Source organism: Polypterus senegalus, chromosome 7, assembly GCF_016835505.1.
Source record: "Polypterus senegalus isolate Bchr_013 chromosome 7, ASM1683550v1, whole genome shotgun sequence".
Classification (NCBI taxonomy): domain Eukaryota; kingdom Metazoa; phylum Chordata; class Cladistia; order Polypteriformes; family Polypteridae; genus Polypterus; species Polypterus senegalus.
This window is the reverse complement of record NC_053160.1, coordinates 152,630,326-152,654,282: the sequence shown is the minus strand read 5'-3', so window position 1 is coordinate 152,654,282 and position 23,957 is coordinate 152,630,326. Positions and strand designations below refer to the sequence as shown.

The 23,957-nt window shown below is 38.3% G+C and overlaps 1 protein-coding gene across 1 annotated transcript in view; it reads left to right on the top strand.

The window, feature by feature from the left end:
* Positions 1-23,957, top strand: part of LOC120532920 (receptor-type tyrosine-protein phosphatase alpha-like) — a 125,646-nt gene that overhangs the window by 98,065 nt on the left and 3,624 nt on the right. The window contains exons 18-28 of the mRNA XM_039759410.1: positions 4,091-4,188; positions 7,222-7,338; positions 7,809-7,963; positions 9,201-9,336; positions 11,970-12,119; positions 13,436-13,535; positions 13,611-13,690; positions 14,442-14,576; positions 16,602-16,727; positions 19,282-19,433; positions 22,091-22,226. Of these exons, the coding sequence (XP_039615344.1) occupies positions 4,091-4,188; positions 7,222-7,338; positions 7,809-7,963; positions 9,201-9,336; positions 11,970-12,119; positions 13,436-13,535; positions 13,611-13,690; positions 14,442-14,576; positions 16,602-16,727; positions 19,282-19,433; positions 22,091-22,226 (1,385 nt within the window). The remainder of the gene's footprint in view (positions 1-4,090; positions 4,189-7,221; positions 7,339-7,808; positions 7,964-9,200; positions 9,337-11,969; positions 12,120-13,435; positions 13,536-13,610; positions 13,691-14,441; positions 14,577-16,601; positions 16,728-19,281; positions 19,434-22,090; positions 22,227-23,957) is intronic.

Below are 23,957 nucleotides of genomic sequence, written 5' to 3'. Positions count from 1 at the left end.
ATATCCACGCGGATGCCCTCCCTGAGTGTACCAGCTTCTCTCAAATCCTCTAAGTGTTCTGGCTGGCAATTCTAACTTGATAAAGTATAAAGAACTGTATGTGAGTATGGTTGGCAATTCTGTGTGAATAAATGAATGAATGAATGAATAATTATATTATTATAATATGCAGACCCCCGTAACCCTGTAGTTAGGATATAGCAGGTTGGATAATGGACAGATGGATAATATAATTATATTATTATACTTGTATTTTTAAGAAAAATAAAAAGTACTTAAGCTGACTAAAATATATAAAATGGAGTAAAAGAAACACTAAATGAAATTTTTTATCTTCAATTCCCTCACTTAGCAGACTACATTTTGTATGTCAATTGCTAGAAGGTCTGTAGAAATAATCCATTTATCTGGTATAATGAGTCAGTTCTAATGAAATGTATTTAGTATTTTAGCATTTCCACCAAAAAAGTGAAACTAAAAAAAGTATCTCATAATTAGAACTTAGCATCTCAGAGCAGTAGTGAGAAGATGCTCATAATGACAACTTCTTTAGAGATTTTCTACTAACAGCACACAAAAAGGATAGCATAAGCACGGCTTACCAAAAATGAAAGTTAGTCAGGTCAATAATTAGATGACCCCTGGTCAGGCATCACCACTTCTTCTGGTGGGGGATTGAATTGATTTCCCATTTGTAATAACACAAAATGAATGGCTGCATAAGTTACCCCATAATGACAAACAAATAGAGCTTCTAAACCACTGACAAAAAGGACAACCAATAACAAAAAAACAAAAACCAACTCTCAGTTTACAGCATACCTTTAATCAGTGGAGCTTAAGGAAGACCCCACAGATTCAAGTGAGACGTAATTAGGCATAGTGGGTGAAAACATCCCATCTAGCAGACAGGCTTAAAAATTCAGTTCAATTCAATTTTATTGTTCTGCAGAGTAAACACTTAGAGTGCTAGCATACATTTACATCTCTCATATGAGCACTGTAAATTTTGCAACATTTATATACGTAAACACACAAACAGTTATAGACTGCCCCTCTTTATTCTAAGTCACATTATTTTATATTCTCAAACTGTACTACTGAATTATAATGCACTAGCTACATTGCCTATCAAAGACAGCAGCTAATTAAATAAATTTAAAAGTATTTGATATCTCTTGACTTATGCGTACCCTCAGTATTCCTCCTATGCTTTTCTTTGGAATCTTTGTGTGCCTCAGCCTCTCTTGCCAGGCACTTCCTCTCTCAATTGTGTCTGACTGAGTCACCAAAGCAAAACTAACCAATCACAGCAAAGTCAAACTAACCAATCATGTTGCTTGGAGGATCTGGAAACACACACACACACACACAGAGAGTAGCATTTTATTATATAGTTGATTTAGTTGGCAACATCAGGCACACGTGTGCTCTGGCTGTCTAGTGATAGCTGGTGAGGAGGAGGAGGTTAAGCACAAGCATACCCTGCAATCAAGTGAGAAGAACTGAACAGACATTATAGGCATATACTTTACATTTAGTTGTACATGTGCTGAGCAGTACATTTAATCTGCCCATTTATATACATAAACGCACAAACAGTGATAGACTGCACCTCTTTATTCTAAATTACATTACTTTATAATCTCAAACTGCACTACTGTATTATAATGCACTAACTACATTGCCTGTCAAAGACAGCTAATTAAATAAATTTAAAAGTATTTGATATCTCTTGACTTATGCGTACCCTCAGTATTCCTCCTATGCTTTTCTTTGGCATCTTTGTGTGCCTCAGCCTCTCTTGCCAGGCACTCCATCTTTCAATTGCGTCTGACTGAGTCACCAAAGCAAAACTAACCAATCACAGCAAAGTCAAACTAACCAATCATATTTCTTGGAGGATCTGGACACACACATACACACACACACAGAGTAGCATTTTGTTATATAGTTGTTGTACTATTGTAAATTATGTCTTATGTGAAAGCCGGCCCGGACACAGACAGACGGACATCGTTGTTTCACCCAACACACTATTTATTTACAAATATTTATAATAATCACGTGCACTACAAACCCCAGTGCCTTCAGCACCGATTCCCCCAATTCCAGGCCACACAGTCCTATTGCCTTTCTCCTGGCCGCCTCCAGTCCTTCCTCTCGCTCCATCCTCTTCCACCCGACTTCCACTCTAGACTGAAGGGAGGTGGCCCCTTATATAGTGCTCCCGGATGAGCACCAGGTGTTCCTGGCATTCCCTCCTTGGCCACGCCCCAGCATGGCGGAAGTGTCGGCTGTCCTCCTGGCAGCTCTCCGGGCGCCACATAAAGTCTTCCCCCCAGCACTTCCTGGTGTGGCGGAAGTGCTGTGCTCCAGGGTTCCTCAGGCACTAGGGTGCCGCCTGGCGGTGGCCACGGGCCCCTACAGGGTTGGACTTCCAAGCCCTCTACCCATGGCTCCCAATACAATCAGGGCGATCACCCCCTTGCAGTCTGGAGGAGGCACAAGCCCTCCTCTGGTCCTCCTGGGCGTCCCGGCCGGGCTCCTACCTCGGCCGGGGACCACATGGGATATACCGGCATCGGGGCGCCGCCTGGCGGTGGCTACGGGTCCCTACAGGGCTGGGCTTCCAAGCCCTTTACCCGAGGCCCCCAACATAACCAGGACGGACGCCCCCTCGCGGTCTGGAGGAGGCACAAGCCCTCCTCTCGTCCTCCTGGGCATCCCGGTCGGGCTCCTACCTCAGCCGGGGGCCACACGGGATATACCGGCATCGGGGCACCGCCTAGCGGTGGCCACGGGTCCCTACAGGGCTGAGCTTCTAAGCCCTTTACCCGAGGGCCCCAACATAACCAGGACGGACACCCCCTCGCGGTCTGGAGGAGGCACAAGCCCTCCTCTCGTCCTCCTGGGCGTCCCGGCTGGGCTCCAGCCCCGGCCGGGGACCACACTTATTATTTAAAACAGAATGAAACAGTTGTTATCCATACTGGAATATAAATGTGATTTGATTTACACAAACTGTTGACCATTAGAGTTATGAGTTTAGACTTAAATGACTGGTAATTATTTAACACTCAGGTACTGGCGTTATAGCCACATGTTTATGTTGATTTTTTGTCATGATTAGGGCAGTTCAAATGGTTCAGAAAGAGGAGATGTTCAAAGAATGCCACTCTGACAGACTGATTATGGCCTTGTAATGGGCGTCACTCAGTAATGATCACTACGGTCCTGGAGCCTCAATTATAAAGTTTGTGCACAAAAAGAGGCTTGGAATGTGCATATGAAACTTTACACTCAAACCTCGAGATTTATAAAAGGAAACTTCATGCGAAAGCTTGTGTATATTTACATCAATTGTATGAGATGTGTATGCAACGATTTCAGAGAAACTGGGAAATGATTACTCACGCTTATAATAATTGATATGATTGTGTTGTTATTATAATGTGCATTGAAATGACAAACATATTAAACCTTAAAAGTGATAAATGTGATGTACAGACTATTTTAGTTAAATTTTAAGAGGGCCAATGATGCATAGAACTTTTGCACTGAAGAACGTTTTTGTTTTTTGTCAGTTTATGCAGCCTACTGTTGTCAATCTCAGTGAATTGGCCGACACGTCTGGAATACCTCAGCCCAGCCTCACTCCATTGTGCCTGCTGAGCTGGAAGCCATTAACTGACTGGCACAGCAGTACATCCAGTTTTCGCATGGTGTGGGTACACATACATAAAACATACTTTTGCCAACGTAAAGAGGAAAGTTGCAGCAGTGTCTGGTTCCCAAATAACGTAATCAAATTACTTTATTACACTCATATTGCATTTCCTGTTTTTGACATGCAAATAATATTTTCACAATCAAATCCACATATATTTAATGCTGTCAGCATATGGTAGGTTTGACTAAAAGGTACTAAATAAAATAAAGACCGATTGCCCTCTTAGTCCTACAGTTTTAATAATGATAAAGAAACCCAGTATCATTTGACTAATTTAGAGTTAGAGCTGATCCTCTCAGATTATTCAGTACATTTTGCATTTCTCTTTCATCACTCCAATCTCTTTCTTTTTTTCAGGGCCACTTGAATCAACCATTGAAGACTTCTGGAGTATGGTTTGGCAGGAGAATTCTGAAATGATCATCATGCTTACAAATCTCACAGAAAATCAAACGGTACTGTTTTGTGTTCATGTTTAAAGTGGAAAGTCAGGCTCATCAAAGTAACCAGTGGATAACAATGTACTGAATAATACCAGTCCTCTGGTGGACTGGTGCCCTGCCCGGGATTTGTTCCTGCCTTGCACCTTGTGTTGGCTGGGATTGGCTCCAGCATACCCCCGTGACCCTGTGTTAGGATATAGTGGGTTGGAAAATGACTTACTGGCTGACTGAATAATACCAAGGGTGGCACATTGGTGTAGTGGTAGTGCTGCTGCCTTGTGACAAGGAAGCTAGGGTTCATGTCCCCTGTGCTCCCTGGGTGGAGCGTGCATGTTCTCCCCGTATCTGAATGGATTTCCTTTGGGCTCTTTGGTTTCCACCCTCAGTCCAAAGTCATGCAAGTTAGGTGAACTGGTGATGCTAAATTGGTCCTAGTTTGTTTTCCTTTCGATTAGACTGGCGCCCTGTCCAGGGATTCCTGCCTTATGCCTGTGCTTCCTGGGAAAGTCTGCAGCATCCCTGCAACCCTGCTCAGGATATAGCAGGTTTAGAAAATGGATGAATAATATCTCTAAGCATTTTCTCTCTGACAAATGTGTCTCATTATACGGTTCAAATACTGTAAAACAGCTAAGCTGCCAGTTAAATTGTAGGGGTGTTATGATTCCCAAGATTCAAAATACAATGCAATGCAGTCACAATATGAGGCAGTACAAGTCGATGTGGCAACAGTATGCTAACTTGGTAATGTGAAGGTATGTGTTTGTGATGTATTTTATCTCCATTTAGGCAGACAAGCATTGCAGGTAATGCAGTCCATTGTTCTGTATGACACTGCTTCATCCATAGAAACTCTGGTTGTTTTGCCTGTCTGTTGAGTTGTGGACAAATCCCTAAACAGTTCAGGCATGGCGGATTTCTTCTCTTGAGACTTAGGCTGCCTGTGCTTCTGGCGAAGTGTCAAGCCTTTGTCTTTGTTATGACTCTGCATAAATATCCACCATAATAAAATGACAAGTGTCTGTGTGTCTGTTTGGTTTCTATGTCTCTGTCATTCCAACAGGTGGCGCATCACAAAAATTTAACACTGCTTTTATGAATCACATACCAAATGGCATATAGCAGAGGCATATGCCCTGCATTGTAATCTGGTGGGTTGACAAATGCAGCACATTTTAATACTTTATTCATTAACAATGGTGCACAGCAAGCATTAACACTGAGGTCTATTTTGATTACTTAGATATCAACTTGTCTTTGATGGGTACCACATCTAGTAAATAACTAAAATATAAAAATATACACAATGTGTATAATTCTGAAAAAAAATTGAAAACTGATCAGTGCAAGTAATCATATTAATAATAAAATGACATGTACATAAAAAAATATTAAATTGACATAGTACCTCTTGCTCTGGTCATCATATCACATTTTGACAATTGCAAGGTGGTGAGAGATTTGGCTAACTTGCATTGCTTTCTGTGATATTAAATTAAACAAATGTGCATAACATCTTATCTGTAGCTCCAGACCAGAATTATTTGTTATTATCTACAACATTTTTGGCCTTTTCAGTGGTCACAGAATAGTCACATTTGCTCTCTCTTATCTTCAAGCTGTTACTGCTTCTTTTGTTTCTCTGGTATGAATAAAAATGCCTTTTTTCCATTCTACAGTGAGGTAGTATGCCATTATAGTCAGGTAGTTCTCTACAGCCATAGATGTCAAACAGTCTGTAATTTCAGTGACAAGTGTGTGCTTTTGATAATTCATTTTCAATATGAGCTTTTTTCTTTTTGTACAATAAAGGAATTACCAAGGAAGCTCATTCCCAGCACTCAAAAAAAAGAAAAGACATTGCCTGCTGCAGTGGGCTACATCAGGCACACGTGTGCTCTGGCCGTCTAGTAATATCTGGTGAAGAGGACATTAAGCACAAGCATAGCCTGCAATCAAGTGAACAGACATTATAGGCATATACTGTACATTTAATTGTATACTGTATGTGCTGAGCAGCAAATTTAATCTGCCCAGTTTAGGGTCACAGGGAGCCAGTGATTATCACAGAAGCACTGGTTTAAGGAAAGAAGCTAACATGCTGGACAGTATGCTGGTTCTTTGCATTGCTCAATTACAATGCCAATCAGAAATGAGTATGCTGCATCCAATCCAATTTACTATAAAAAAATATCTCTTTAGCTTTAATCCAGTTATTTACTATAGATATTTTGAAACAATGTGAACTGGTGTGATGTGTCACCTATAATCTATAATCTAATCTAATCAAATAATAATGGGAGCTGGGGATGGAAAAAAAGGGATGGGTGTTCTTTTACTTCACAGCACAGTACTAAACTTATTTTAAATAGTATTACTGACACATTTCCAATATTTAGAATAAAAACAGGTAATCAGTTAAGCACACTCACTGATATCAATCCATCCATAAATGAACAGGGTGAACATGCAAATTCTGGTGCTGTGAGGCAGGAATGACAGCTCTGTGCTACCATGGAAGGACCACAGTCAATATTTATTTTTATGGTTTAAGGTGGTAAAAGGGTTTAATTGGGGGATCACACATCCATAACCCCCCCTATTTTTCACCTTGCAAACAATAACTGATAGAAAAATTACTTGAATAACAATATCCCAGAAATAAGCCAATGACAAGAAGGACTTGAAACCAAAAGAACGAGAATTTAACATTAACCATTAAGATGCCAGATTTTGGCATTACATTAAATGGGCTTAAAAATGTTGCATTATAACCAGATTATCCATTGTACTTGTTCATGATTTACAATGTGGTAATAAAAGTATTATTTTTAAAAGTTAAATGAATTTTTAAAGCAAAATAATATCATAAATGAATATTAATATCTGTTCATATTAAACAAGATATATTGTTAGATGTAAAATATCAGATATTCAACTGCATTTATTTATTTTAATGACAGACAGTTAAAGGAGTAATAATTGATGTGTTATTTTGTAATCATATGTCATTTTAATTTTGCTGTTTAATGGGATGTCTCACAGGTTAAATGTGCCAAGTACTGGCCTGACACATCTGACAACTATGGAGATTTCACAATCACATTATTAAAAACAGAGAAAACCTCAGAGGTTATTACTCGAACATTTGAAATGACAAAGGTAATATTCCATATAATTAACACATTATTTATTCCTTTTGTGGTTTTTATTCATCTGGATATACAGTATGAGTATACCTTTGGGGTAAAGTAAAGTTTCTGTTTGTGCCAGAAAACCAAAAGAAGAGTAAACCAGAAGTGTTAGCTTTAAGGGTGAATTTAGCACTTTGCAATTTTATTATACTTTTGGCGTTCAATATGTACCTTTAGACTTTTTATTTCTAACAGGATCTGTTTATTATTTGTCATCTGTCACATATCAGAAGTGTAATTACTTCAATAGGATCATTGTAACAAGAGTCATTGTATTTTATCTCGATAGTCCTTTGCTGTTTTAATATTGATTTTATTCCAAATCTTTCATATAAAATGTAACATTTCATTATTATTTTCCTTCTTCTGTTCTTTCATCTATAATTCTATTCAACTTGAGGATCGTAGCTGACTGTTTCCATTTTATGTCCCTCACAGGAAGGTTCTTGTTTGCGAAGGACGATAACCCACAGCCTCTATACTGCTTGGCCTGACCACGGGGTACCTAAAACAGCCAGTGGACTGAGACATATAGTGCATAAAATTCATACTATTGTAAATCCCAAAAGTGGTCCTATCATCGTTCATTGCAGGTATGGACTTAGCCAAGCAAACCAGACCCTCATGCAGCATAGCAATAAGATCAGGTGAGGTTGTGGTGACATTTGTTTGAATAAGGGTTAAAACGTCAGACAATGGAAGAAACTCCCCAGATGGTGATCTCCATATTCAATTCGTACAACAGAAGAAAAGCAAGAAAAGCTAGATGAGTCTTGTCCACCCTTGGTTATCCAAAGATTCTAAACTGTTTCTAAACATTGCAAAAAGCTCATTATTTTTGTATTTTAACTGTTTAATGCAACCAAACCCCTTTTGAATTTGGCTATTTTGGAGGAAGTTGAAAAAAGCTGATAGCACACGAGGTGTGTTTGACAAAAGCATTCACATGAATGAGAGGTGATTGGACATTGTGCATGGTTGAATATGGTTGAGAGGAATGCGGGACTTGAAAAAATCTCCTGGCAAAAGTCTTCTCTCCCGGGAGTTGAAATGATCTCTTTGAAAAAGTCTTGTCCTAGGATTTCCTTTTATAATAGAAAGAAGTGTGTGTTCAAATGCAGCCTCTGAGGAATGGCTGTGATTCCTTAGCCTTGTCTTGCTTATGGTTGTGAAGAAAACTGGCTTCCATGCATTTTGATGTAACTTGGAGTCTCCACACTTTACCCAACCTGTGTTTGAATGTGAACAGATATAGGGACACACACACACAAACACACACTGGTGTGAAATCAATGAAGTGTGATATTTCTTTGGATTCCCAGGACTCAATGGAAACATCTGAGTGGATCACATATCATGTTGCCAGTGTCTGTTGTTGTTGGCTAGAGAGGAGGTGGACTGACCACTGACTGCTACAGAGTTTTTCTTGTTCCTTTGTTACCAGTTGAAGAGCTCTGGTAGCTAACATAAACACTACATCATTTTTCCTGTTTCTTGTGAAGTATGTGATGATCTTCATTATAAAAATTACTTGTCTTCAACAAGCTCCAATGACCAAGTTGTCAATGTATGTCATAGAACAGAAAACACATATTATATATTTGCTTTCTTTCATATTTAAGTAATGTTTTTTCACTGAGATTGCGACAGTCAATAAAGCCACTAACTATTCATTTTTAAAAATGTTTAGTTCCTATTACTACTTTAACGCAACAAGAACTATTTTGTGTGATTATTTTAGGCATTCAGTGTTTGGTGAAATGAATTTTGGTTTGAATGATAAAAGCTGAAAGGTAAATGGTCTGATATCTCTTATTTTATTATGTTTAGTGCAGGAATTGGCCGCACCGGTACTTTAATTGCTCTGGACTATCTTTTAATGATGGCAAAAGATGAGAAAAGGGTGGATGTTGTCCAATGTGTATCCAAAATGAGAGAGCAACGCATGAACATGGTGCAAACACTGGTAAGGCATCTGTTTTTTTTATTTTTCTTGAGATTAAAAAGATGGAGCTTTTTGTTGGTAATACCTTTTGAATTCTGGGTTGCACCTGCTACATTTCTGTCTGTATATTCATTTTTGTGGCATGTTGACCAGAATTATAATAAATATAGATTTTGCTATATACCAGACTAGTTTTATAAATTAATTTTTAATGCAAACATATCATCTTCTTGCTGCCTTTTATTGAACAGTCTAATCTGTACCCTAAAGTTTTCAAGTTCAAGGGTTTTTCAAGTTCAGTCGTGGGGAACCCCTGTGACTGCAGCGCTCTTAATCGGTCTGCTATTTTGCAACAGTTTTTAACTTCTCACCATACATGTTATTATGCCAGTCTTAACTCATTCACTGGATCACCCCAAGGCGGCTGTCTGTCTTCTCATCTGTTTCTTTTATACAAAAATCACTGCAGGAGTTCATATAAGGACAGACATATCTTGAAATGTGTAGATGACTCTGTCATCATTAAACAAGATCTGGAGGACAGCCATGGTCCAGTTGTTGATGAGTTGTTTCAGTGGTTTGTTTATTCCTTTTTACAGCTAAATGTCTTTACGATCAAGAATATGGTTGTAAAGTTTAGGTGCTCCCCTCCTACCACTGTATCAACAGTAATTAAAGGGGAGACAATTAAAATGGTGGAGCACTACAAATATCTAGGGACAATCATTGATAATAGATTAAAGTTTGATCTCAACAGAGAATAAATTTGTAAAAGGGGCCAAAAATAATATATATATATATATTTATATATATATATATATACACAGTCTTTAATTGCTTCTTTGTACTGTCTAGTCTACTGGCCTTACAAGTCTTTTTCATGGGACTGTGTAAAGGTCCAGGTTAGCACCATTCTTCCTTCTTCCTTCCTTGCGTCTGGGATTCTCTTCGTCACAGAACCATCCATAGTCATGAACAAATGAGGAAACACACATTTAGCAAAGGGTAGCTGCAAAAAAGGACAGTGTTTTTGTTTAATTAATCCAAAACAGTGTTCAAAAGTGCACTGCATCAAATTAATCTTTAAATAAATAAACAATCCATAAAACCAGTGATAAATATGTGAAGGTTAAAAAGCCACTAAATAAATCCATTAAAATTAAGTTAAAATCCAGAGATAACTCTTCTACAAATGATGAGTCCCAATGCTTCCTTTTAAAACCTCTGCTTATCCTATCTGGACCTTACAGTCAGAAGTGCCACTTGCTGGCAGGTGCAGTCAATCATAAATACCAGGCTCTGGTCCCCAGTGCAAGTCCTTTGGCATCTATGAGGCACCATACCAAGCCACACACTCCCCCAGCATCACTGAATAGGAGTGCCCCTTCTTCAGCTCCTGGCTTCTCTCCCTGAAGTTTCACTCCCAACCACCGGCCTCCATTCCTCATAGCACTGGCTCTCCCGTTCCTGCTTCTCACTCTCTCTTTCTTTCACTTTAACCTCTGTTCTCTCTTTTACGTTCTTTCTGTTTTTGTCTCTTTTATTGTTCCCTTCTCTCTCTGCCATGCAGGCTCCTTTATATGGCCAGATCGGGTGCTGATGTGACCCTCCGCCTACTCCGAGGTGTGACTGAAGCACCTGGCTGATCCGCTCACATTTGCACATGAGTGTGCGATCAGCCCAGCACCACAGTCATCCCCAGGGCAGCGCCGTCATGCACACTCATTCTGAGCCTGCATGCTCTTAGGACATAATTATTTATTTAAAAACCTGCAATGCTCCACAGACCTCTTATAAAAGGCTGATTTTTCTAGTTGTGAAACCTCATTGTGTAATTAATGCAAACATTTTTCTCTCTTAATGGAAAACTTTATTTACATTAAACTTCATCTGCAATGTAGCTACTTATCTACTCAAATTTAAACCCAGTCTGACAATATATATTTTGCTGTCTAATCTAATTAGTTTCATCCGTAAATTTAAATGATTTTAGCTATAGTTTGATCTAAAGCAGTACTGTAATTGTAAATCCCAAATCATTTTAATTGGTGTCTCTAAACTGGCCACATATATTGTAGGTATGTGGTCAGTGTGTTCATAAGACCCGTAGTCTGTGTTGTACCCCAATATTCCCTGGATAATCTCTAAATCCTGTGGCCCTGAAATGGGTGAGGCAGATTCAATAATGAACACATGACTATAAATTAAAAAGGTCAGTTGCCCCAACATTGATCTCTGTGGGACCGCAATTCCTAATTAAAAATAAAGATCCTGGCACCTTTGCTTTTAAATAAATTCTGAGCCCATTAGCACGCCACATTCTGAATCCCCATTATAGGCCAGAAGTTTGCCGTTCATGGGGTAGCATATCTAAATGCCAATAATTATAAGTTATGTATTTCAAAAAATATTTATATTTAATGGTGTATAAAATACAATAATAATTGATGCAATCTGATCTGGCCAGCCGGCCATTTTTTCCTTTTATTCACACAGACACATTTCTGCAAATCCATCTCTAGCACTCCATGCATTTATCATGTTTGGGCCTCTCTAAATTTCTTAGCTCTTGCAAGAAACTAAACAAGCATAGTTTATGTAATCATCGTGTTTATGATTAAAGAAAAGGATATTTTCATTTTCATTTGGTTCAGGATCAGTACATGTTCATCTACGATTCACTGATTGAATTCCTGGAATGTGGAGACACAAACATTAAAATTCAGGATGTCCATAACAAGGTGAAGAGTATGGAGAAATGTCATCCACAAACAGGAAAAAATGGATTCCAACAGGAATTTAAGGTGATTAGAAAAAATATCTTTTGCACTCTGCTGCTACATAAAATAGCATTCTCAGCCAGGTTTGAAAATTTTATGCTATGCTCCTTGTATTTCATATATAGGGTATGGGACTGGGATAGGAGATACTAAATTTGTTTTTCAGTTATGTCTTGTACTTTTATTATATAATAGTAAAAAGATTATTCTCCTCTATTCCAGCATTCAGCTGAAAGAATTTACTAATACAAATTGTAAAGGTAAACAGAGGAGTAATAATAGTTTTGTCATATGCATTTTCAGATTAGATTAATTTAGATTGTACTTGTCGTCATACTTGTATTTTCAATCGACACACAAGATGCTGCCACTCTCCAGTACCATCAAAAGAGTCATCTATTTTAATTCATCAGCTTGACTCAAAAGTATCTGTCTTAATATTTTACTTAACCTCAAATTACTTTTAATTAATTTAATTGTGGATTCTTCATTTTTTTCTTTTCTGGTCAGTTCACTTTATCAGATTCTGTAATGTCTTCTAGATCAGGGGTGGGCAATGTCGGTCCTGGAGAGCCGCAGTGGCTAAAGGTTTTTGTTCCAACCCAGTTTCTTATAATGAGAAGTCAATTATTGCTGATGAAGCACTTATGGCTTAAGTGACATTTTGATACTTCATTTTAGTGGTCTCGCTTGTTACAGTTCCCCACCCTTAATTGCTTATTTCAATTCTAAACATCTGCATTCTGTGTTTTAATGGCTCCTTATTAACAATAAGATGTAAATGACAAAGCAGCCAACAGTTCTCCATCCAGCTTGTTTCCATTTACATCTGTGTGTGTTCATCATACACTGTTTAAATTTAATAAAACACTTAATAGAAAATGTTACAGACTGAAAATTATCCTTTTTAGGTTTCAGATCATTTGGATGATATCCTGTGATATAGGACCTTACATTGCAGAGCAACAAGTCATGAAATTAAATAAGGTCTGAGATTGACAAGGATTGATTTCTAATTAAGCAATTGGGTTGGAATGAAAACCTGCAGCCACTGAGGCTCTCCAGGACTGACATTGCCCACCTCTGAACTAGATGAACAAATTGGCTTTTTCACTTTTTAAGTTAATTTTGTATAATATGAATTAACTTACAAAAGCATTTGAATCCTTGCACCTCTACCAAACCTAAATGTGACCAGAATATAGTCTATTTAATTACTTATTTTTAAATTATAAGAATTACATTTAGGTAGACCATTCTATGTATGTAGACCTAGTTAATAAAATCAGAAATAATATCATATTAAATGGAAACTACATGTCTAATAATTATGTCTTTAGGTTCTTGATAGGATTTCAGATCTGTACAGATTGCAGCCCTGCAGAAATGCCCAGAAAGACTCCAACAGACACAAAAACAGAAATACTGACATCCTGCCAGGTACAGTAGGCAGCTGTGTACTCAGTAATTTAAACACAAAACACTTGAGATCTTCATAAGTATCTCTTTTGGCAGGGGATGAAGTCTTAACGCCTCTAATGTCAGTCACAAATAAGGACGGCTCGCCTGGATATATTAACGCAGTCTTCGTGAACGTAAGCACAAATGATAAATATGCACCTAATTCTTTTTTTTTTCATAAATAAGCTTTCTGTTACATTTTTCACAGGTATTGTGATCTTGTGGCTAAGGATATGCCAATTCAGCTCCTGCCTCTGACCCACTGAGTGACTCTAAAAATAATTACATTAGGATTACCCAACAGCCCTGACTCACACTGACAACCACACAGGTTTTTCTTGTATATATCAGTTTATGTTGCATGTATCGTGGAAAAGTGGGTACATGGAATGACTGGGAGGAATATAATGAAAGTCACAAACATGTAATTAATGATTGATTAAAGAAGCAATTACACTTTTTAAATAGTCCCTTTTCCAAATTATTAGAAATTTAAAGTGGCCTTCCTGTGCATGAGCGGTATGTAGTCACATGATATGACCTGTTTTTTTCATTTTATACCCAGCTGTGCCCTTCCCCACTGGGTCACTCAATCTCGACGCTCCTTTAAATATTTCGGCCAACACAGGGCTGTGCAGTCGGTAATCTTATGTTATGATGCTTTTAACAGGTCAATGTTTATTTGCACTATTCTGCATTGAGATATATCTCTTTCATAAACATGTAACCACAATAAATGAAGGAAGTAATCACTTCTTAGGTGGCACATTAATTAGGTAGGATTCAATAACTTAATATCTACAATCATATACTCATTACTTTAAAAGGGCTTTTAGCATCACATCTCATCTTTACTAATCTGCTTGCTTGTGCTGCTCTTGACAGTGCTATCAGAAAGAAGATGGCTTTATTCTTACACAAGTACCTCTAGAAGAAACGGTTGCTGATTTTTGGGCTTTAGTATATGATTATCGATGCACAGCAATTGTGTTAATGCAAACCAACACAAGCATTAAAAAGGTAAGGGAGAATTCATTTTAAAATAATAAAAATAATTAAACTGAGAGTGACTTGAATTGCAATGTTGAAATAGTTTTAATAAACAAATTTAAGAACTCTAAGCTCCAGTATGCTGAATTTGAATATTGGTCCAGTTTGCACATATTGTTCCCCATTTTTGCTTTGATTTTTTCATCTTTGTAACTCTCATGTCGTCCCGCATCCTAAAGATGTTACGGGTTAAGTTAACTGACGACATGTGTTTGTCCTCCATTTTGGGATGTTAAGCCTTCCATCCATTTGTGCTGTATGATGTTGTTTTGTCTTGGTAGAGTGGTGTATTACTCTACTTTCCACTTTTGTATTATTAATATGTAGCCTTTGTCAAAATGCCTCAAATCTCACAGACTTACCACTGTTTATAAGGTATTGTACCATATAATTTCTCCCCACCCTCCCTTCTACATCTATAACCTCAGGCAATTAGATGTAGTAAAAGACAAGCAGGAGTTAAGTTACACATAAAATAATGTATCATTGATAATATTCATAAAAAAATAATGATATACAAAGTACATTTGAATATTGGCAACCATACAAACTGATAAATGGTGATGTGTAGTTTCAAGCAGCATACAGACTTGTTAGTTACTTAAAATGTCTTTAGTTAAGGCATCATTTGTGGTCAGCTTTCTTCAGAACAGGCTGCATGTCTGTCTCAATATGGCTGCCGAGCTGTGCTCTTCATTGTGTTGTCCTTTCAGTTCATAATGTGAGATGGTCTTTCATCAGTTTGGTAAGAGAGTGAGGGGGGTAAAGAAAGCAAATTTATAGGTTTTCTGTCCAACCCCTACAGCCAATAGGGAGTTATAGTACTTAAACGATTTTGATACAAGCCAATTCCAAACAGCTATACTTCAGACCAATTAGATGGAGAACATCTTCACACCTGCCACCTCCCAAAACCATGTGTTGAGCTAAAGTTTAACAGTTAGGCAGTCAGGCTTTCCTGTGGGGGTTGATTGTGAGAGTCCTGCAGAGAAATATTTGCCAAACTTGTTTTCGGCATTTCCCCCAACCCTGTTGTAAAATTACAAAGAGACTCATTTCTAAAAGAGGGGAAGGTGTTCTTAAACCATCAAACCATTGCTGTTTTTATCAATAATGTAACACTAATATTACACTGCTTTGTCTAAGTTACAAATAAAGACATATAAAATATTTATCAACTTGTATGCAAAATTTCACATCACAACAGATATGATCCTGGAACTGGACATAGCAGATAAGTTTGAAAATGGATAAATGGATTATTGTTTAAATTTTTTTTTTGTATAGCTGAATACAGTAAAGCACTTATAGGAGTTGAACTGAAAGATTACACAATTTGTTATAAAAGCAGGCAACATATGCACAAAGCATGCAATTATTCAACTCAAAATTATATATCGAATACATCTGTCTCGCCTAAAACTCTCCAAAATGTTTCCAGGGCATGATCCAATCTGCGAATGCTGCAATCAAGTCCCAGCCTCACTAGGTCACATGTTTTGGGCCTGCACCAAATTAACATTATTCTGGACCAAAATTTTTAATTACCTTTCAGACAGCCTTGGTGTCACAATCCCTCCTAACCCATTAACAGCTGTGTTTGGGGTTCTTCCAGATGGGTTTAAAGTGGAGAAGGACAAACAAACTGTGATTGCATTCACTACACTATTGGCACGCAGACTTATTTCGCTAAACTGAAAGAATCCTAACTCTCCTCTTTTAAGTCAGTGGGAAACCGATACTATTTGAGAAATTGGAAAAAAATCAAATACTCAGTTAGAGGATCTGTACAGTTTTAAGTTTTACTTCATTAGCCATGCTCTCTCTCTCAGGGGTGGGGGTTGACTTGTTTTCAATCCTATTTTTGTAAAAATTTATTGATTTTTATGGAATGATTGTAATAAAATTAATAAAATTAATACAATTTCTAAAACCAAAAAAATAAATAAAAGCATGCAACAATGTTTAATTCACATTCATCTTTTTTTGTTTCAGAACTCATCCATGTTTTGGCCACAGACAGGTGAATGCAGTTACAGCCTATTTCATATTAAAAATGCAGGAGCACAGCCCAGCACAGGCTACACCATTACAAAGCTGGAGCTGAGCAAATCTGCACAGGTGAGCTAAATACGCATGACACACCATTTTATGGATGCAGCTATTTGTCTGTTTAACAAGTATTTTTAATCACTACTACATACATGGATTGTGAAGTCACTTCAATTATCAGCTCAGGACCCAGTAAACTGAATATCTTAGTGGATGCCAAATATAAACACCTTTTGAGTTTTACAGAACAACTAACTGAAGGAATATTCTTGTGAAAGTGATTGCAGGCCATCTTTTACCTTTCTGTACCCTTATTTGTTTTTTAAAACTTGTCTTTCTCCTGTTTATTAACATCTATTGTTATTTTGCTTACCTCACTGTGGTGTAATTTTGCTGTCTGATATATTGACGTTGGCAACAATTTCTGTTGCCTGTCATATGGTTTGACATTGTCATTGTGTGTGACATCACCATGCGAAGACTACTTAAGATGGTGGTGCGCAGCATTCAATATTCTAGCTTTTGGATTAACTTCAAAAACAAAAAAATTCTGTTGATTAACATTTAGTCAAGGAAAGACAATCTGGATAAAATTAGGACCACTTTCAATGTTTATTTCACTTAGAGCTCACATTCTTCATTTTAGTTACAGTCATTTTGGTAATCTTCTGACCACTGTTCCATTTTCCAGTGATCCCTCTGTATTCACCCTCTGTGATCTATTTATCTCCTATTCTGTTGATTTAACCAGCTTAGCATTATGCTTACCTCCAGAAGAACGGGTTAGACATGTTGAATTTTTTTCAACAATAAAAAATGTTGTTGCATCTAATATAAACATGTAAATACCAAAATGTCAATCATAAATATAGCAGGAAAGTTATGTCTAGTATCCACTGCTATACCGATGCACATATAGTACACATGCTTTGTGTGACATGCTTTAAAATTGTCACCTAACGCATTGCCCAATGTTGCATTCTTGACAGTAGAAGCGCATTTCTTTGTGCACTTTTCTTATATTTTTTCTGTTCCTTGTGCATGAGAGGATTGTTCCACCAGCTGCCCTGACTGCAACTCTCCAAGGAACAGATTTCGATGTGAGTAATGCTTCGATTGATCTGTAAGCAGGACGTGGGGAACCAGATCATAGATGGTGTGTCACTTGCTCACAGATTCCTCTAATAAACGCCTTCAGCACACTCACAGGCCCAGACTCTTAGACTCCTCACTCAGTCTCTTGAGAGCCCCGATCAGAGCCTCACATTGACTCTGAAAATCACAGCATAGTTGGCAAAGTCAAGATCAGTGAATCTCTCTTCACCAACAGATGCCCCACAACCACTGGACTCCATGACCCTGCCCAACACCCAGTCCATGTAAGCACTGAACAGAGTACGAGCAAGAACACACTCCAGACAAACCCCAGAATCAACTGGGAAAAACTCAGAGAACCTGCCTCCACTCTGCACAGCATTCTTAGAACTAGTGTACAGCCCAGTAATGATATCCAGCAACTGTGAGGAGATCCCGTGAAGTCTTAGGATGTCCCACAGGGCAGTTCAATCATCTGGGTTGAACACTTAACGAAAATCAACAAAGGCTACTAAGAAACGCTGCCTATATTTGTGTTTGCGCTCCATGAGAACCCTCAGTGCCATGATGCAGTCAATGGTAGACTTCTTAGCCGAAAAACCAAACTGCTCTGGTCGCTGGTGGGTGGGCAAGTGATCACAGATCCTATTGAGGATGACCCTAGCAAGGACCTTACCAGGCACCAAGAGCAGTGTTATCCCCCCGTAGTTGCCGCAGTCCAGGCGATCACCCTTCCCTTTCCAGGTAGATACGACAAGTCCCGTTTTCCAGTCAGTTGGGATGATGCCCATCTCCCAAATAGAAGCAAAGATTGCTTGCAATGCAAGGAGAACAGTCTTACCACCAGCCTGGAGACAGTCACCCTGAATACCACATATCCCTGCAGCCTTCCCAACCCTCAGCTGGTTTACCACCTGTGCAATCTCTATGAGACTGGGTGGTTCACAGCTAATTGGAGGATCAACCTCAAGAACCATGGAGCCAGAGATGTTTGAGATCTTATATAACCTACCTGAACAAGAGAACCTGAAATAAAACCCACACAGACAGCATATAAACCCCACACAGAGAGAAAGTGACCAGGCCAGGAACTGGACACACTTAAGGAAATTGGTTTCAAATGTCACTATTTGTGTGGTTTCCATGGTTTCCTGTTATTCCAGTTTTTCTTATTCGTCCCAAAGATGTGTGCTTCTGGTTAACTTGCAACATTAATTTGGTCCAACATTATGAAGAGAGCACTGCAATAGACTGGCATCCCATCTGCTGTTGGTATCAACCATGAGTCTAATATTATGTCTACCACTAACCCAAAAAAATGGATTAATACAGCTAAGTACAGTAAATGATCAGATAATATTTCTTGCACCATGTACTATTTTGTCTCTTGCTGTCTTGTACAGCATGCATGGTTAACATTTTTTTACACAATATATGGTGTGAAGCAGTGACAGTGCAGTTAAACTCTGGGCTTTTCTGCTCATAAATCTATATTTACATGAAATAATGTACCAAATGGTTTTTCTAGAGTGACAAGCAGCATGTAAGCATCATACAACTAGAAGACTGGACAGAAACTGAGGAGCTTCCACAATCATGCAGCACAATAATTAGCATGGCGCAAGAAGTCATCAGTTGTCAAGAAAATCACAACAGTGGTCCCACAATCATTGTATGTTGGTAAGTTTCACATGCACAGTAGTACTATTGGGTGAGAACATTATTTATGAAAAAAAAATTCTGAAAATCAACCACCGCAGTATGGCCCAATATAAAAATTAAGTATTAAAAGACTATTACTTTAAAAGCAAATTGTAAGAATATGTGTAAATAAAGAATAGTCATACTTTATTATGTCCGCATTGATGGCAATGGTGGTGAAAATGCATCTGTTAGGATAGGGGTTTTGTACTGAAGTAAACAAATTGGCATGCATTTCATTGATGTTCCTAATTACAGTTAGGTCCATAAATATTTGGACAGAGACAACTTTTTTCTAATTTTGGTTCTGTACATTACCACAATGAACTTTAAATGAAACAACTCAGATGCAGTTGAAGTGCAGACTTTCAGCTTTAATTCAGTGGGGTGAACAAAACGATTGCATAAAAATGTGAGGCAACTAAAGCATTTTTTTAACACAATCCCTTCATTTCAGGGGCTCATGTGCAGGTGTGGGCAAGTTCGTCGTTATGTCATATCAATTAAACAGACAAAAGGCCTGAGTTGATTTGAGGTATGGTGCTTGCATGTGGAAGATTTTGCTGTGAACAGACAACATGCGGTCAAAGGAGCTCTCCATGCAGGTGAAAGAAGCCATCCTTAAGCTGCGAAAACAGAAAAAACCCATCCGAGAAATTGCTACAATATTACGAGTGGCAAAATCTACAGTTTGGTACATCCTGAGAAAGAAAGCAAGCAATGGTGAACTCAGCAACGCAAAAAGACCTGGACGTCCATGGAAGACAACAGTGGTGGATGACTGCAGAATCATTTCCATGGTGAAGAGAAACCCCTTCACAACAGCCAACCAAGTGAACAATACTCTCCAGGGGGTAGGCATATCGATATCCAAGTCTACCATAAAGAGAAGACAGCATGTAAGTAAATAGAGAGGATGCACTGCAAGGTGCAAGCTACTCATAAGCCTCAAGAATAGAAAGGCTAAATTGGACTTTGCTAAAGAACATCTAAAAAGCCATCACAGTTCTGGAAAAACATTCTTTGGACAGATGAAACCAAGATCAACCTCTACCAGAATGATGGCAAGAAAAAAGTATGGAGATGGCATGGAACAGCTCATTATCCAAAGCATATCACATCATCTGTAAAACACTGTGGAGGCAGTGTGATGGTTTGGGCATGCATGGCTGCCAGTGGCACTAGGACACTTGTGTTTATTGATGATGTGACCACAGGACAGAAGCAGCCGAATTAATTCTGAGGTGTTCAGAGACATACTGTCTGCTCAAATCCAGCTAAATGCAGTCAAGTTGATTGGGCGGCGTTTCATGATACAGATGGACAATGACCCAAAACATACAGCCAAAGCAACCCAGGAGTTTATTAAAGAAAAGAAGTGGAAAATTCTTGAATGGCCAAATCAGTCACCTGATCTTAACCCAATTGAGCAGGCATTTCACTTGTTGAAGGCTAAACTTCAGACAGAAAGGCCCACAAACAAACAGCAACTGAAAGCCGCTGCAGTAAAGGCCTAGCAGAGCATTAAAATGGAGGAAACCCAGCATCTGGTGATGTCCTTGAGTTCAAGACTTCAGGCTGTCATTGCCAGCAAAGGGTTTTCAACCAAGTATTAGAAATTAACATTTTATTTCCAATTATTTAATTTGTCCAATTACTTTTGAGCCCCTGAAATGAAGGGTTTGTGTTAAAAAAAATACTTTAGTTGCCTCACATTTTTATGCAATCATTTTGTTCACCCCGTTGAATTAAAGCTGAAAGTCTGCACTTCAACTGCATCTGAGTTGTTTCATTTAAAATTCATTGTGGTAATGTACAGAACCAAAATTAGAAAAAAGTTTTCTCTTGTCAAATAATTATGGACCTAACTGTATATCACTATTGAATCATAAAATTAGCAAGCTCACATTGTATTTGTAGGGGACACCTCCCCAAAAAATGTGATTTTTTTATCTGATAAATTAATTTGGGACAAAAAAAGCTCATACATATACAACCCTCTGTAATATTATACAAAACATTGCATAGCTTGGCTTTTAATTCAGGAATAAATTGGAATAAATAGCAGGTATAACACAATGTCTGTGTCATCAAACAGGTACAAATGGGACAAGAGTGAGTTTCTTGTCCCAATCTCAGGTTTTGTCATTCTAGTGGAGTCCAGGTATCCTGGTGTTGGAACTAAAGGGGTCCAAGGGTTAGATGATTTGTTAACTTCCAACAAGACAGCATTCACATATTAAACCACTGTGACAAATAACAGCGGCAGGGTGTGGTAGCTACCCCCTTTTCATCATCTTATTCAAATCTGATTCTCCTTCCTATGCATAGAAAATACTCAGAAAGATTCAAAATGGTAACTTGATAGGCAGAAGTTGGCACAAGAAATGTGTAGCACCCAAAGGTTTTGGGATAACCTTCAGAATATTTTCATTATATATGATAAAGTAACAAAGGAAAAGGTACTATTAAAGTAGAGCCAACCATGAAGTCATAAGGATGATGGGATGAGTACAAGGAGTCTGCTGTTGTCATCTCCCATTGTTACCATACTGGATGCTCACTGTTGAGAAATGTTCATGATTTTAGCCTCTGTTTAAATGCTGCCACATTAAAAAGCCTCCATTATTTTGTAGGGATGGATGCAGCAGAAGTGGAATTTTCTGTGTCACCAGCTTTCTCACAAAGCAGATGAAGGAAGAGAGCAGGCTGGATGTTTTCCAAGCTGTAAAAAGTCTGCGGATTCATCGACCACAGCTAATTAAGAATGAAGTAAGTCTTCTTTCTGCACCATTGAAGGTACTGCTGTAGGCACTACTCACCACCTTAAGCATTATGAGTGAAAACTGGTGTGTCTGTTTGAGTCAGGCACGAGGCCAGTATAGTATGTACGGCTATGCCTACCCACTTTGCTTATTGGCCTGTACTGTTTTGTATCTTAGCTTTTAAAATTACTTGTTTTTTAACATATGAAAATGAATCTGCTGCATACATATATTTTAATACACATCTTCATTGACTATAATATCAATTAATTATAAACTTACGTAGCAAAACTACCAATGTTAGTTTTATCACTATAAAAGTTTAACTCTTGAAAGTGTTTGGAAAGTGTACATATATTGCATATGGTTGACGATTTAATGCTGTATGTCTAGGTAACAAGGTTTAGAAAATAAGATTGATTTTTACCAATAATAACCACTGCAAACATCTGACATTTACAGGAGGCTATCAACTAGTAACTTACTGAATTTACAGGTTATGTGGGTACAGTAGTGGCCTCTGGGAGAGAGACGTAAACATGTAAGATAAGTGTGAATAATATCTTGATAAACAGCGGTTTCAGGTTATTTTAGTGAAATGAAACAAACAGAACTGCAGAACATGTTAGAGCCTGATGTCGATAATGAACATTTTGGTGATGCCCCAGCTGCAAGTGAAAACCCCGTTGCTAGCTTTGCTAACTTTAGCGCACTGCTGAATGTGCTGGAAAATCTTATACCACTCTGCCACAAAATGGCAAATGATATGGCAACTTAATTTTTAGTCAGTGGGATGAGCCAACCCCTAGAGCGCCTCAACCTGCGTTCCCTCACGGATCCCCAGCTCATGCTACCTTCTACTTCCTGATGTCTGGATCATCTCCCATGACTGCCTTTTCTGTTCTTTTGACCTCTTTCTTTTACATCATTTATATCTCCTCTCCCCTTGTGCCGGCCCATATATATATATATACAGTACACACACGTCTCCATGAGGCAGTGCCTTAATCACATGCCGCAGGAAGCCAATGAAGCAATTGAGAATGATTGCACCCACACGTGCAAGTGCAGCTTACTCCAACTACCTCATTAATTCCCCACAGTCAGGCAATCGCACCTACGGAAAGTGACACAACTTTATGGATTTAAAACCTGGCCATATTTTTTTGTAGCCACGGACCCGCTATATCACATACTTTGTATACGAGAAAGTCAGGGAGGTCTAAAACTTCGAGATTCATCAAAATCTCAACATCACATTTTTGGACAATTACAATACTTCCCCTATACCTTGTAAATGAGAAAGTAAAAAGGCATTCAAAGTAAAGCACTGAAGAACAAAATATGATGACCCCAACTACATTCGTATGACTAGACTTCTACATTTTTTTTTAATGATTGTATATATTAACAACATTAAAAATGTATGTTCATTTGTGACAAATTTTGGCGCAGCCTTTTATGACATTCTGGCACTACTACTGGTGTGATGGACTGGGGCTGAAAACCCAAGGTTGGTTTTCCATTTGCTTATAATGAGGTTGACTATGGCTGCTCTCTGGATATGGGATAATGGCTGGATAAGGGTTACACTTTCTAACATTGCAGATTTATTTAAGGTACTGTTGCCCTATCAAGATTAGTTAGGATGCCCCTAAGGCTGAATTAAACTGGTTTGCAAATTGGATGGGTGCTACATTTCCTGACTTTATGGGCACATTTACTTAAAACACTTGAC